Source organism: Barbus barbus (genome assembly GCF_936440315.1).
Source record: "Barbus barbus genome assembly, chromosome: 42".
Classification (NCBI taxonomy): Eukaryota; Metazoa; Chordata; class Actinopteri; order Cypriniformes; family Cyprinidae; genus Barbus; species Barbus barbus.
In genome coordinates, this window is record NC_136720.1 from 24,087,476 (window position 1) to 24,104,581 (window position 17,106).

The window sequence follows — 17,106 nt, forward strand, 5'->3', positions numbered from 1 at the left end:
CAGTGACTCACGACACACACTGAGCTTCCTCTCCATCTGACCAGTGTGTGTGTGTGTGTGTGTGTGTGTGTGTGTGTGTGTGTGTCGACAGGCAGCTCCAGGCTGACAACAGATTGGTTCCCTATTATTGTTACAACATTCCCCCCGGCATACTGTATCATAACAAATGTAGAGATCAGCCCATATTATTTTTTAAACACTAATTCTAGTTATTTTTATTTTTATTTAGGATTTGACAACTAATACAGAAATTATTTTGGTAACACTTTTTCAATAAGGGATAATTCATTAAAATTTATGTTAATGTATCATTATATATATATATATTATTATTATAAAAATAAACAACTTTTTTTATAGCATTTGTTAATCTACATTAATTTAGTTTAGAAAATATGCTGTTGTTAATTCATCTTCATTCATAATATATGAAGTTATACTGAGTTACACAAAAAAGTAAATAAATGAGCATTAACTAAGATTAATAAATGCTGTAAAAGTATTGTTTGCATATGATAGCTATTGCATTATAACTAATGTTATTGTATAGAACATTATTCTACAGTTTTAATCTGATATTAATATTATATTATGATGTAAACATGAAGCAAAAGGACATGATTAAAAACAGCTCTATAAAAAAAAAAGCAAGTTGTAAATCAATGGACCAATCAGATTAATCTGGAAGAGGGTCAGATATCTTGAGTCTATCAAATGTTTAATTTTGCAACTTTACCAAAGAAGTTATATCTATGTCAGACTAACTAACCCAACTGTGTGGAACGAGAGTTAATGTACCCATGAACATGCCTTCTGTTAAATTGCGTTGTGCTCTGTCTAGCAGTTTTTAACGCAAGAGTGTGTTCTGTGTGAACGGCCCCCTAGACTGTCACATGTGGCCTCTTATAAGACAGGAGAGAGGAAAGAAGGGTGCAATGAAGTCAGACACTGGAAACGGTCCAAATGTCACCCAGCCGTCTGTCTGAAGGCTTACGGCGGTAACACACTTTGTTTGCAATGACTTCTCAAGCCGTGGCACCTGACAGCCTCACACTGACGTGTCACTGCCTGTCCATACAAAGCAGTGCAATTAGGCCTTGCTTCAAACCATTTAGCTTTTGTTGCATTTTCCTTTTAAAGGAATAGTTCACACTAAAATGAACATTTGCAGATAATGTACTCACCCTCAGGCCATCCAAGATGTACAGTAGATGAGTTTGTTTCTTCATGGGAACAGATTTGGAAAAGTTTAAAATACAATAACTTGCTCACCGACGGATCCTCTGCAGTGAATGGGTGCCGTCAGAATGAGAGTCATAAAAGCTGATAAAAACATCAAGTAATCCACCTCAAGTATTCCACTCAACTCCAGTGCATTAATTAACATCTTGTAACATGAAAAGCTGCATGCATGTAAGAAACAAACCATTTCTTGTTAAAATAATAGTAAATAATAACGCTTCCACCAATGAAAAAGTCCATCCTCTCTCATATTCTGTCATATCAAAATCAACTAACATATGTTTAGAACTGGTTTGGACTGTTTTCACTGCTTGATCTGTGCAGACAACTTTTTTCACTGCAGAAAGCAATATTATGGATGGAGGACTCCAGAAGCAACGATTTAAAGTTAAAACATGTCTTAATGATGGATTTGGTTCTTACAAACACACAGCTTTTCACTTCACAAGACATTAATTGCTGGAATGGAGAGGTGTTGATTACTTTTGGATTATTGTGATGTTTTTATCAGCTGTTTGGACTCTCATTCTGACGGCACCCATTCACTGCAGAGCATCCATTGGTGAGCAAGTGATGGAATGCTACATTTCTCCAAATCTGGTGAAGAAACAAACTCATCTACATCTTAGACTGGTGAGTACATTTTCAGCAATTTTCATTTCTGGGTGAAATAAAACCAAGAACCCTTTTAAATATGAATTGAGCAAAATGGACGGAACAATAGATTGAACCCAAGCAAATCTTACCAGTGCATTTTTTAAGGCTTCCTGGCCGCTTTCCATGCATCCCCAGCTTGCATCCAAAGTTCTCCTCCCAGAACTCAGCAAACCACACGTTTCTTCTGTTGTTGGAGAGCGAGCGGCTCCGGAAGTAGCGATCGAATGCTGAGGAGATAGAGGTGAAGAAAAGAAGATAAGCATCTGAAAGAAATGACACACATTTGTGTCAGGAAAGTGGCAGAGCATGCGCAAATCCTCGGCGGTATTCCTGTCTTGATGTCTGCGTCTAATCCCTGTCCCCACAGACACAATTATACAATGTGTTCTGACAAAAGTGCTCTAATTGGTGGGTCTATTCCCAAGCTGGTGCCTGCAGGCCTGAGAGCCGGCGCTTGAGGGACAGCGCTATGATTACTTGAGTGCAGACAACGACCAGAAGAAGGCTCGGATGCGTTTGGCGCTATATGGATATGGTATTAAGTGCCAGACCATGATGCTAATTCTTCGCAATGCTGGAGTGACACCATTGGAGAGCAGGAATAAATATATCCACTAAGTCTGAGCAATGCAATGTAGAGAAGATGAGAAGCACACTAACTGATTTCCTAAACTGCAATGCAACTCTGAGAATCTGGTGAATCAGTTCTCTATGATTGTTGACTTCTAAACAGGAAGCTAAATGAACTTCATGTAATAGCGGACTAATAGCATGAATTTATATATACTGAGCCACTTTTTGATATTGATATTTGCCCAGTATACATGAACTTACAAAGGAATAAAATAAAATATGTTTCATAATTTTTCAGAAAGAAATATGAAATATTGGCATTTTTATGACTTACCATAACTTTCATACAATTTGGTGATCATTAAAATTTCCAGATGATTTCTAAAGGATCATGTGACACTGAAGACTGGAGTAATGATGCAAAAATTCATCTTTGTGTCACAGGAATTAATTACATTTTTAAACATATTCAAATAGGAAACATTTCAAAAGGTTCCTGTTTTTACTGTATTTTTGAACAAATTAATGCAGCCTTGGTGACCAAAAAAGTCTTTAAAGACAATCTTACCAACCCTAGATTTTTGAACGGGAGTGCTTTCATCAGTTACATGTTTTCACATGTACGTACCGTCCACCGTGGCGCGTTTGGGCAGGATGGTAATGGCTCCCTCTGCCACTCTCTCCTGCTGAATGACCGGTGAGATCTTGGAGCCCCAGCTGTCAGACCCCACCCACAGGAAATGACCCGTCTGGTTGCTCTTCTTGGCAGCATCCAGCACTCGTCTGCAGACATAAACAATGATACATCGGCTTCAAACAACAGAACACAGTGCCAGCACATCCATTTCTCATGCCTGACGCGGCACCGTATCTTATCTGCGGTTCAGATAAATGTACGTCAAGAGCTGCTGGCATCTGTTTGCTGTAACTCACTGACTGATATTCAAATAAAGACACGTTCTCCATCCTCACTCATGGCAGAGACTCAGATGAGCCCTGGAGATCTAAAGCTGGGATTTCAATGGTCAGCCTTGAGAAGGTCCTGTCCAGCTGTCCGCTTCTCACTCAAGTATTGTGTATATATTTCATTGAGAGGGATTTGAGAGAGAGGACAGGAGCGCTGTCAAGCTGCTAGCACATTCTGTCACTGTCAAAAATGACTAGAGAAGCGACTGGAAAGAGCGAATTAACTGAGGATTATGTCCAACCATTTTGTTCCTGAAGGCCACATCCAAAACATGAAATTGTGGAAACCAATGTGTAATGGAAAGGTCTGATTCAGCTTCAAAGTAAATGTTTATCATCTATCAAATAAAAATATATGACCCAAAGGTCATTTTTTTAAGTTGCAAAAAAGAGTGAAATTTTTAGGGTAAAATTACTGTAAATTAAATTGACTGTATACAGATTTTTTTTTTTTTAACCCAAAGGTCATTTTTTTGTAGTCGGATCAAACAATTATTCAAGACAGACATTCAACTTATAATTTGTTAATGATTTTTTTATTGTAGTTTTTCTAATATTTTTTATGTTTCATAGAGAGAAAGAGACAGATAATTAATTTTTATTTTTATTTTAATTGTAGTTAAAGTAATTCTTTTGTGTTTTGTAATTTTTATTAATTTTTTAATTCAGGTTATATTATTATAGAATATTTGATCAATTATTTAATCAGTTGGATCAAATAATTGAAATACTATTGTATATACATATACATTTTATTAGTTTAATTAAGAAGTAATTAAATAGTTTAAAATATAATTGATTTAATTAGCATTTTCAGTTTTTATTTTAATTTTTAGTTAAAGTTTTAGTATTTTTGTAGCTGTCATTTTTATATGATTTTCTGTAAGTATGTCTTTATATTAATTAATATATGTAATATATATATTTAATATATATTTAATTAATTTTCCATTTAGTTTTAGTTATTTTAGTACATTGTTGTCAGGTTTTTTTTTTTTTTTCAAAGGTTTTTTATTACAAATAACAAATAAATTTAAATTGGCCCTATATTTATGTGCATTGCAATTAAAAATATTGATTAAAAACAAATTAAAATAATATTTCATAAGCTTGGAAAAAACATTTGACAACTCAAATCCATGTTATTTTAGTATTCCTGTAATATTATAGTATTTTCTTTTAGTATTTTAACTTTAAGTTAAGTTTATAAATAATTCAAGTCATATAAATAAGATTAATAACAATGTCCTTATTTATGAAAGAAATATCTTTCATACACCTTATTTTTCCAGTAGTTTTTGAATCAGTTGTGCAGCAGGATCAAACTAAGAGAAAATTAACTAACCACTTTCACTCTTTAAGTTTTTTATGGTCTCTGCATATTTTCACAGTGGGAAATAATTAGTCTGCATAGCCCAACATTTAACATTAATTTTCTTCTTAACTATAAAAGTCTACATAACTTGAGTGTGAGGTCAGTTTAGCATTTGCCTCCAGGGCCTATAAATAAATAGTGTACTGCTCAGCAGCTGTTATATCAACAAACATATGTATAGATGGCAGGAAAGCCAATATTTTTGAGTCCGTTCAGAGCCAAATCTCAGCACACAGAGCAGCTCCTCGGGGACTCGCTCAGGAAAGACCGGCGCAATCTGAAGACGCGGAGGAAATTAGAGCGTCGCTCCCTCCAAGCTCAGAGAGCCTCGCTTTACATCCTCACCAGCATTTTTAATTGCTTTCCATCTGTATGAAGGTTCAGTAAAGTTGGACAGGTGGCAACAGAGATAAAGGTGGGAGCTGAGCAAAGGCTGCTGGGGGGGACGGTACTTCAGGAGAAATTCGTTAATGAGTCTGTTGTGCTGTTCCTCCCCTCTTCCTCGCTCTATATCACTGGCTGTGTTCAGAATAGCATGCTGCTATATTGATATGTCTGCTTTTTTCTCGTTGTTTTTTGAAAGTAAACTTTCTGCATTCCACAATGCAATGCAAGTGAGTCAGAGTTAACTAAAATAAAAATAGAAATTTTGCCCGATATATATATATATATATGTATATGTGTGTCTGTGTGTGTGTGTGTGTGTGTGTGTGTGTGTGTGTAGACTGTATTTTTTTATTTCTGTTATTGACAGAGACAAAGTCAAATATTACTCATTTACATTTAGTTACATTTAGAACTTAACTAAAAGTACCAACTAATTCAAACTATAAAAAAATAATTATATTAAAATTATACTAAAATTACACTGATTTGAGTTGCCTTTTTCCATTTTTGGCAAGCATATAAAATGTTTTTTTTTTTGTTTTTTTTTTATTGATTTGTGTCGTTGCAATTTACTTACCCACTCAAAAAAGAAAAAAAAAAAAATAGTTTTTTTTTTTTTGTGATATATAATAAAATTATATTGAAAAAATTTCCTAAAAGAACTCAAACAGAAAAAATAATTAATTATATAGACATTAAAAATAAAAAACTATTAAAAAGCACAAAAATAACCAAATTTAAAATTAAATAAAACATATCTTCAATATCTACAAAAAAAGCATAGCTACAATATGTACCTATCTCAGTGATACTAAAATAAAACTGATAGTTGGCAATTATGAGTTGACTCATTATTTGATCACACTATCAAAAATTAAGATTAAAACGCGCGCGCACACACACACACACACACAATACACAGTAATATTTAGATATTTTTTCTGATTCAGCTGCTTTAACTGTTATGTTGGTTATGTATGAACTATACTGTATACTACACAGTATTCATTATGCAAGTATTATATTCCGAACACAGCCAGCTTCCTTTCTTCTTCTTCTTTCCTTTCTTCCTCAAGGCACTGATAAGAGGTTTCTCTCAGCTGGAGATCTTTAAAAGAGCAGTGAACGGTTAGACAGGAAATGTCTTTCAAGAATAAAGACGACACCTGATATCGTCCTCGTTTGCAAACATGATGATGGCCCGGGCGTTGGGGGTCTCCAGGAGGCGGCGGATGATCTTGTCGAATTCCCCAGGCCTCGGCTCCCGAGGGATCTTCAGAGACTGTGCGATACACACGCCACCTAGACAGAGACAGAGATGGAGACTGAGAATTAGGCTTTGTTCAATCTGCATACAAAATCCCATTTGTTTGCCAAATCCAGCCATTTGCAAGTGATGCAGTCAGGTCCGTTTATTCAGACGGTGTAGTCAAAAACATGCATAGCTACATTGTTTGCCAGAATAAAGACAAGAGAATTTTATTCATTATAATTCAACATGTTCATTCACTTTTGGGGTAAAAAAAAAACATTTTTAATGTTACAAAAGATTTATATTTCTGTAAATTCTGTTCTTTTTAAATTTCTAACTATCGAAGTGTCCTGAAAAAGTATTACTGTAAGAACGGTTTTCAACATCATCATAATAAATACAAATCAGCATATTTAAATATTATTATTGATGTTATTATACATCAAAACTTTCAACATTATTATAAATTACAATTTTATAAAAATTATAAAATATATTTTTTCATAATATATTTTAATAATCCTGTGTATGCATGTATGCACGTATTTATTTATATTCAGCAAGCATCCATTAAACTGTTCAAAGTGACAGCACAGTAATCGCTGCTGAAAATTCAGCTTTGCATCACAGGAATAAATTACATTTCAGAACATATTCAAATTGAAAACAGTTATTTTAAATTTGAATAATATTTCACAATTTTATACATTTTTTAATCAAATAAATGCAGCCTTGGTTAGCAGAAGAGGCCTCTTTTCAGCCCGAAACCAATAAAATCCAACATTTAAAAAGTTCACTAATCAGAAAACAAGCCAAAGTGAGAGTACCAATATCAGTACTAGATTTCATGTAGTCGAATTAAGAAAAAAAATAAAATACACAAGCAATGGCATTTCTGCTGCCTGTCTGAAGGTCTTGTAGTTAGTCTATCAAATTGACTTGAACATTTACAACCGAGTGCTGTTGGGGACATAAAGCAAGCACTTTCCATCAAGCTCCATCATTCAGATCTTGTCTCCAGGTGCTTGACATCATTTATTCAAACTTAACACGACAGACTTACAAAAATCAGGTCTTGACAGGCCATATTGAGGTGGACAGAGTCATATTTCATATTTAATGTAAGCTGTAATATCTAAGCCTCCGTCCCTTCGAGATTATACCATTAACGTCCCGAACGGGGATGAATGATGGACTTCCTCCTGTTACAGTCCATTTAATGAGCGCCGGTGTTTTCCTCAGCGAGCCGTGTCGCTGTATGCAAACCAATGCAGCTCCTTATACGTTCTGTCACAATGACAAATACTAATTAGCCTTAATTAATGCCTCTGACAATGGTAATCACCAATCTGTTGCATTCATGCCCTCCTCCAATTTATGATGATTGTAAGTTTTTGGAGTGCGATATTTGCTTGGGGCTACACTATGGAGGAAATTTAGCCCATTAGCTGCCATTTCCAAACAAGTAGAAGAACTGTTTCTGAGACTTTTTTGTCCACAAATGGTATTTGTTAATATTTATGCTACATTAAAGCCAGACTGTGACGCTATGAACAAAATGTAGCTTTGAAGCTAGGCTTTTTGAAAGAAATGTGATCAAAGATGCATTAAATTGTTTAAAAGTGAGACTAAAGACATTATTAGAATGATTTCTGAAAGACCACGTGACACTGGAGACTGGAGTAATGATGCTGAAAATTCAGCTTTTCATCACAGGAATAAATGACTATTTATAATATGTTCATATAGAAAACTACGGAAGCGTATTGCATTCACTTGAGGAAAAAAAATCTACTTTGTTTTTCTGAATTAACGAGTTAATTATCTCAGAATTACGAGATAATTTTTAATGAAAAAAATAAAAAAAAACGTTTTTGCTCTGTTTTTCTGAATTAACGAGTTAATTATCTCAGAATTACGAGACAATTCAGTCATTAATTCAGAAAAACAGAGCAAAAACGTTTTTTTTTTTCATTAAAAATTATCTCGTAATTCTGAGATAATTAACTCGCTAATTCAGAAAAACAGAGCAAAAACTTTTTTTATGAAAAAATTCTCGTAATTCTGAGATAATTAACACGTTAATTCAGAAAAACAGAGCAAAAACTTTTTTTTATGAAAAATTCTCTCTTAATTCTGAGATAATTAACTCGTTAATTCAGAAAAACAGAGCAAAAACTTTTTTTCATGAAAAATTCTCGTAATTCTGAGATAATTAACTCGTTAATTCTGAAAAACAGAGCAAAAACTTTTTTTATGAAAAATTATCTCGTAATTCTGAGATAATTAACTCGTTAATTCAGAAAAACAGAGCAAAAACTTTTTTTCATGAAAAATTATCTCGTAATTCTGAGATAATTAACTCGTTAATTCAGAAAAACAGAGCAAAAACTTTTTTTATGAAAAATTATCTCGTAATTCTGAGATAATTAACTCGTTAATTCAGAAAAACAGAGTAGATTTTTTTTCCTCAAGTGAATGCAATACGCTTCCATAGAAAACACTCATTTTACATTGGAACAATATTTCACAATGTTACAGTTTTTCTGTTTTTTTTATTAATGATGATTATTATTTGCAAGCCCATTTCCTAGATTATAGTATGCAATTCAGACTTTGTTTCGTGCAATTCTGAGAAAGAAAAAAAAAGTTGGAATTACAAGATAAGGAAAATTAATATCAACTAGATATAAACGCTGAGAAAAAAGTCAGAATTGTTGAGATGTACATAATGTAAACTTGGAATTACAAGAAAAAAAGTCACAATTCGGAGTTTATCTCTTGCAATTCTGACATTTTTCTTGCAATTGCGAGTTTTTGATCAAATAAATGCAGCTTTGGTAAGCATAACAGAAAAAAAAATTAAACCGCAAACTCTTGAACTGTAGTGTATCTAACATGATAATATTTGTAAACTACACACCTATTGAATGATATTTACATAGTTAGCTCACTGCAACATCATCAAAACCCTTTCGTCACACTAAAACGCTGTATGTTGGAAAAAGTAGCTTGCTACAAGAAAAGCTACACTGTTCTGAAAACAGCTAAGCTACTGTCACGCTACCGAACCAATGTAGCGACAACACGGGGTACAGAGCATCCCTTTCTAACTCACTGATGTCTCTCCAAATCTCTTTCCAAATACAGAATGAGGCTTTTATGCGCCATAAATGGAAGAACATCAAAAGGCCAATGAATTAGCATTCCAGAGCTTGGTGGCTTTTCAACACACCAAAATTCTTGTGCATTTTGTGCCTTTCCATTTATTCGGCGTTCAATAGCAGATACAGCAGTCTTTGTGTTGCGCAGTAACACATATTCAGCTAAACGGCGAGGAAGAGAAACACTGGCTTTACTAAAGCTCATGAATTGATTGCATGAGCAGACATCAGCATTGCAGCATGTTTTTGGGCTTGAGCACTGAGATAAGCAGCTCCGCCTACCGGTGACTAACGCATGTACCCTTAATGTCAAACTCAAGAAATGAGTCACTACACAATTAATATGCATGAAGGATTGTATTAAAATATGCCCAGTTTAGTTTGAGTTCTGAAAGAACAGAAATAATAACTGTGATGTCATCATGCACTCACTCAAAACCTTCAAAACAATTCATTGCAATGATACTCGAAGTGCACAGCGACTTCTCTAATTGTTTAAAGCAGCAGTTTGAAGTCATTTAAGCAGCTCGTCTGATAATAAAATGATCCCTCCTATATCAGGGACACAACAAGATACAGCGTCTCTGCTAATCTTTAATGATTGGATTTTCACTGCTTTATGAATCATGAATTCTCTAATTGTATCCAGCCTCGCATGTCGGCCCTCAAACACACACATGGGCTGGATAATGCGGTCATTTATTTCCATTGCTGGGAAACTGAACATTTTCCTAAGTGAAGCGATTCACGTGGGTAATTAACTTTCAGTGTGATAGCCGTTTGGTTTTGTGACTGACCGAAGGCAACTATTTACTGTCTGGCACACTATTAAGCATTCATTCTATACAAAATGACTTTTTATATCAATTTTATACCAATCCATCTTTTGAAAGCATTTTTGCCAGATTTTCAACCCCTAAAACGATTTACATGTAAATCAGCATTTCTAAATTGTAAAAAAAAAGATTAACTCAGTAAGTCTTACAATAATATACTATCAGTCTTTTTAAAAATGTATTTGAATTATGAGATGAAGGCAGATTTACGATAAAATTGAACTTTGAGATGCAATGTCCATTATGAGATAAAGTCGTAATTATGAGATAAAATCATAATTATGAGAAATATATTCAGAATTATGAGATAAAATTGCAATTATTAGAAATAAGGTTTGAATTATGAGATATAAAGTCTATTATGAAAAAAGTCAGAATTATGATGTATAATAACAGATTTATGAAAAAATTAATTAGGAATTCATACAAATTCTACTTCAAACTTTCACATTTAATACAATGGGCCCTATTTTAACGATCTAAAGCGCATGGCGCAGGTGCACTTAGGGTGTGTCCAAATCCACTTTTGCTTAGTTTAACGACAGGAAAAATGGTCGGCGCACCTGGCGCATGGTCTAAAAGGGTTGTCCCTATTCTCTTAATGAGCAATGTGTATGTTTTTCAGAGTCAGATCATAATGAGAGTCTCATCTCCCATTCCCTTTAAGAGCAAGTTACACTCGTGCCATGGCGGATTCGCTATTTAAATGGCAGAATTGTAAGGCGCAAAGACTGAACGCGTCTCCAGAGAGAAAACATGAGGAAGACATAATTATGAGAAATAAGGTTGCAATTATGAGATATAGTCATAAATATTACTTCTTGTAATTTCTTTGCCATTATTTGTGAATTTTACTACCGATTTCTGAGTGAAGACAGTTTTAAAGACATTTTTAATGTACTTTTTGGAAAATTCAATGAATTAAATACTCAAATTCCCAAAACAGTGAAGTTATTATAAAACAGACAAAGCTCAAAAACCAGGACAGGTAGAGTCACTAAAACTGTTAATGAAGTGGATTTATTGTCAGTCACTCTGGTGGGGATGCATATTGAGCCTTTTAAGCAAAATGCAAACAGGAAAATCACAAACATTAATTTGGGCTCGAGCCATGACACATATGCTTAATGGGGATTTGATTCATTCCACATTAGTGCCTGTGTGACAAAGCATGTTTCAGGGCGGTAATGGCAAATAACTCAGCAGCACAATCCTTATTACTGTGGCTTATTACACCATCCATTAAGCAACAAAAATGTGCCGTACCTCCTTGTGTTGAAAAACATTTAGGACCACTGAGGTGGTGAAACCTCACCTGAATTTGTCCCGAGAGGTTTTTCACCCTTCCTGAAGGACCAGATATCGGGGAAAGCCAATAACACTCAATAAAACTCAAGTGTCAGAATGGCTGTGTTTTAAAATGCCCAAATTTAATGCTTTATATCTCATGTGTAGTATTGTTTCCCCATGGCGCTGACCTCCTCCGCTCTCTGCATGAGGTGATTCGGTTGTCAGTTCATCCAAACATCAAATGTGAGAGCGTTTCTCGCTCATGAAAGCAGCACAGAAGCTTCGGGAACGTGTTTATTCAACATCTCCACCCACACGCGCATCACAAAGGTGTTCGATACAACCCGCATCCACCCACACGCGCGTGCCTGACGCCATGTGTTTCACACCACATATTCACTGCAATACGCTGCCGTTCCACACGACCCGGTGCTGAAGAATGTAAAATGCATGAAGAACACGACAATCATTTTGATGCAGAACATTTCTGTGCACTAATGCAGGACTAAAATGGGTTGAGTAAAGACCTCAGTTGTTTGGACTGAACCAGACATAGTCTGAATTGTGTGGAATGCCATTTATGCATGAAAGTAGAAAAAAAAAAACTGTAACTGTGAGATACAGTAAAAAAAAAAAAAAAAGTAGAAATAAAATAATCACATTGTGAGATATGAAGTCATAAATATTACAAAATAAAGTCAGAATAGTAAGAAAAAGTCAAAATTATGAGATATGAAACAAGTTATGAAAAAAATTAAGTTGTAAGTTGAGATATAGTCATTTATAAGAAAAAAACATTTAGAACTTTGGAATTAAAATATATTTTGAACACTGTAATGAGAACAAATTTTTATTTATAAGATATAAAGACAAGTGTAAGAAACTAGTTTAGAATTATGAGATCATTTTGAGAATAAGGTTGGCATTATGAGATATAAAAGTCAATGACAAAAAATAAAGTCAGATTTGTGATATGAAAAGTTATAATTATAATAAATACATTTTTGAATTGAGATTTAAAGAAAATTTGGATAAAGTTGGAATTATGAGATATAACGTAACCGAGTGTCTATTTACACCAAGTACAAATAGCCCGTCTTGTTGGCAAAGGCTATTTACATTAACTCCACCCACCAACATGTGATTGGAATAGTCAACAATAAAAAAGTTGCATATTCAACACCAATTTCAGTGGTGTAGATGGCATGGTGTGTTCTTTTTGACACAATCAACCCGAGTTTGAATCCGCCTTTTGCCAAACGTTTTTTTTCTCCCTTTTCAAATCTCATATCGCATCGGAAATGCATTTATTTTCAATAAAAACGAAGGAAATAATCAAAAAGTTGAAAATAAAGTATCGGGTAGGGTTAGGGTAGGTGTAGGGAGGGTTTCATTGTCCCAATAAGGTGGCATCCATTTAATAATTTGAATTAAAACTATAATTTACACTCAATACTGTTTTATAATGTACTACAATACTGAGGTGCATATAATTGCCACGTTTTGCAATTAGTTATTTTATAGCTATTTTAACAGTGTAAATATAATCTCAAAAAAGTCAAAGTTATAAAGTCAAAAAAATACTGCTATTTGCGCTTAGTGTAAATAGAATCTAATTGCTATTAATATTTAGTGTAAATAGCATCTATTGCTATTTGCACTTAGTGAAAATAGTCGCTGCCATGAAGTAATTATTATAAGACATCAATGTGGAATTATGAGATACAAAGCTAATAATGAAAATTTAAATTAGAATTATGAGATATGAAGTCAGAATTATGATAAAGTCATAATTATAAGAAATAAATAGGGAATTATGAGATTTAAAGAGAATAATGAGAAATAAATTGAGATATTAAAAATAAAGTCAAAAGTATATGAAAAATTATAATTATAATAAATGCATTTAATTGAAATGTAAAGAAAATGACGGTGAAGTTGAAATAAGATATGAAGTAATTATTATAAGACAAGACATAAATGGGGAATTATGAGATATAAAGTTAATCATGAAAATTATAGAGACAAAGTCAGACTTATATGTAAAGTCATAATTATAAAAAATAAATACAATTATGAGATTTAATGAGAATAATGAGAAATAAAGAGATATAATTTTGAGATATGAAGATGTGAAGATATGAAAAATAAAATCAGAATAATGACATATAAAATCATTATTATGAAAAATAAACTTGGAATTGTGAGATATAAAGTAAATTTTCAACAAGAACTGCCCCATTTCATGCTGGTGTGCATGAAAAAAAAAATTGACATCAAACACACTTGATCCGGAGCTGTGAAAGCACCATAAGTCTTTGCATCAGCATGAGTTTAGAGTGCCATTCCCTTTGTCCTAAAAATACTGTTAGTGCTTCTTTCAACACTCCATCGTGGCTTTAAAAAAAAAAAAACAAGTTTGTGTTTTGCAGCCCAGAGGAGCATTGGAAATGGTGCCGCGGAAGACTTTGAAGTAGGGCATCTGGTGGAAATGAGCCTTAGACAACAGAAAAGGACATATAGCTCCTCACTAGGGCTTGGTGGACCATGTCTAATTGGATTCTGAGAACAGGATTTTGGTGATTTAGTACAGTAACTTCTCTCCTAACATGCTGCCTTAACGACTCAACTGAACAGTGATACTTTGTCTTGTTTTGAAGGGAGAAGCATTGAGGTAATTCTGAGGTCATTCTTACTGAGTCGGACCGGTAACTGATACACTCGCCAGAGATTTCGTCTATAGCACGGATCAATTGTCTTCAGGCTTTTAGGGAGTTACACTGGAATCTGAAGCGAGAGAAGTGGCCGACAGTGGGTTCCCGGTCATAACAGCCTCAAGGTCAGATATCTACTCTAAATCCCAGTAATAAATCCTTTTGTCCCATTCGCTTGGTTCCAGACACCATCCTTTTCTCTCAAGTGTTGTGTTCACTTATCAGTGTGTCCGAGGGATTTGTTTTTTCTGAGGAGTTCGACAGACTCTTTCTGACTCGCTGTACGAAAGCAAACCTGTGAAGATGTGCTGCTCTTAAAGACAAATCTCATTTCCTTGTGTGAATCCTAATCAAGTGTCCAACTAGTATTAAAGCAGGCTTAGACTTGCCTGCAGAAACAAATAGGAAACAAACAGACAGAAAGACAATATAAGTGTCCAACTAGAGATTTTCAAACACACAAATACTCAACATTTGTCAATAGAAATCATTTCATTTAAAGACATACTTCACAAAAAACTCTGGTCATTTTTCCCATGTAATCAAATTAAATGTGGATTGAAGTGTTCACGCTTCAAAAATGAATAAAAAATAAATTAAAAAAAAATTCTAAAAGTATTTTGAGTATGAGACAAAAAAAAGAAAAGAAAAAAAGTCTTGACATTGACTTTAGCTCTTGAACCATATCTTTTGAATCAGTGCACAATAACAACAGGAATCATACTGAACTGGTTCTCAAGGTCAACTCACCAACTCGCTGGACAGATTAATATTGACTTATAATTTAGTTTTGTTCCACACACAAAGCTATTGCATGGCTTATGAAGACTTTTAGGATATTTCATGGTGCCTTTGCTTGGAATGAACATGTGTTCTTCAAAATGTCTCCTTTTGAACAAGAAGGTGATGAACCATCATGCGAACTATTGCTTTAAGCACAAAAAATAAATCAGCTTGTTACTTCCACCAATGAGGTGCTAAGATTAACCCATTCAATACCACCAGACAACACAAGAATCAGAATCAGAATGAGCTTTATTGCCAGGTATGTTTGCACATACGAGGAATTTGTTTTAGTGACAGTAGCTCCACAGTGCAACAGAATGACAGCGACAGCACAGGACACAGATAATAAAAAATAATGTACAAATATACTAAATGGACAATATGCAAAATAGCACAAACACAATATACAAAATAGATAATTCAGTATGTACAGGTATGTTAGGTGCAAATTTGAAATGTAATAAGTATGCGTGTTAAATAAAAAATAAAAAGTATGATAGTGTTGTGTGTTTCATGTTTATTGTTAGGAGTTCAAATGTTCATGAGATGGATTGCCTGAGGGAAGAAACTGTTCCTATGTCTGGTCGTTCTGGTGCTCAGAGCTCTGTAGCGTCGACCAGACGGTAACAGTTCAAAGAGGGAGTGTGCTGGATGTGAAGGGTCCAGAGTGATTTTACCAGCCCTTTTGCTCACTCTGGATAAGGACAGTTCTTGGAGAGTGGGGAGTGCCAATGAATTCGCTCAGCAGTCCGGACTACCTTCTGTAGTCTTCTGAGGTTAGATTTGGTAGCTGAGCTGAACCAGACAGTTATTGAAGTGCAGAGGATGGATTCAATGATGGCAGAGTAGAACTGTTTCAGCAGTTCCTGTGGCAGGTTGAACTTCCTCAGCTGGCGAAGGAAGTACAACCTCTGCTGGGCCTTTTTCACAATAGAGTCTATGTGATTGTCCCACTTCAGGTCCTGAGAGATGGTGCTGCCCAGGAATCTGAATGACTCCACTGTTGTTGAATTTACATTTACATATTTAGCTGACGCTTTTATCCAAAGCGACTTACAATTGCTATATATGTCAGAGGTCGCACGCCTCTGGAGCAACTAGGGGTTAAGTGTCTTGCTCAGGGACACATTGGTGTCTCACAGTGGATTCGAACCCGGGTCTCTCACACCAAAGGCATGTGTCTTATCCACTGCGCCATCACCACAGTTGTTACAGTGCTGTTCATGATGGTGAGTGGGGGAGAGCAGGGGGGTTTCTCCTGAAGTCCACGATCATCTCCACTGTTTTGAGCGTGTTGAGCTCCAGGTTGTTAAGACTGCACCAGACAGCCAGCTCCTTAACCTCCTGTCTGTAAGCAGACTCGTCAGTGTCCTGGATGAGGCCGATCAGTGTAGTGTCATCTGCAAACTTCAGGAGCTTGACAGAGGGGTCTTTAGATGTGCAGTCATTGGTGTAGAGGGAGAAGAGCAGTGGGGAGAGAACACAGCCCTGAGGAGCTCCAGTGGTGATCGTACCGGTGCTGGATGTGTATTGTTGATTCTCAACAGTGCTGGAGGATGGTGTCTTGTAATTGGTGATGTCTTCCAGATCTTTCCACACTGAAGCCGTGTCACTGGAAGAGAATTGGATCCTTAGATTATCGGAAATAATTCCTCAGAAATGCTGATAAATAGGATGTCTGATTGCCTTTCATAAGTGTCCAACTTCAGATTTTGCAACACACAGATAATCACCATTTGTCTTTTAAAGGTATAGTTCACATAAAAAAAAAAAGAAATTCTGGCAATTTTCTTCAATACGGTTTCATTTTTTGACAACTGGGGTGTTCAAGCATCAAAAAAGGCAGAAAAAAGTATCAAAAAAG

General features: G+C 35.0%; 1 protein-coding gene across 2 annotated transcripts in view; it reads right to left on the reverse strand.

Annotated features, from left to right (window-relative positions):
- LOC306861319 (metabotropic glutamate receptor 8-like) overlaps positions 1–17,106 on the reverse strand; it is a gene marked incomplete at both ends in the record, with an annotated part of 192,988 nt that overhangs the window by 54,126 nt on the left and 121,756 nt on the right. For both annotated transcript variants that reach the window (XM_079403522.1, XM_079403523.1), the window contains 3 exons: positions 1,989–2,126; positions 3,101–3,255; positions 6,367–6,502. In XM_079403522.1, the coding sequence (XP_079259648.1) occupies positions 1,989–2,126; positions 3,101–3,255; positions 6,367–6,502 (429 nt within the window). The remainder of the gene's footprint in view (positions 1–1,988; positions 2,127–3,100; positions 3,256–6,366; positions 6,503–17,106) is intronic.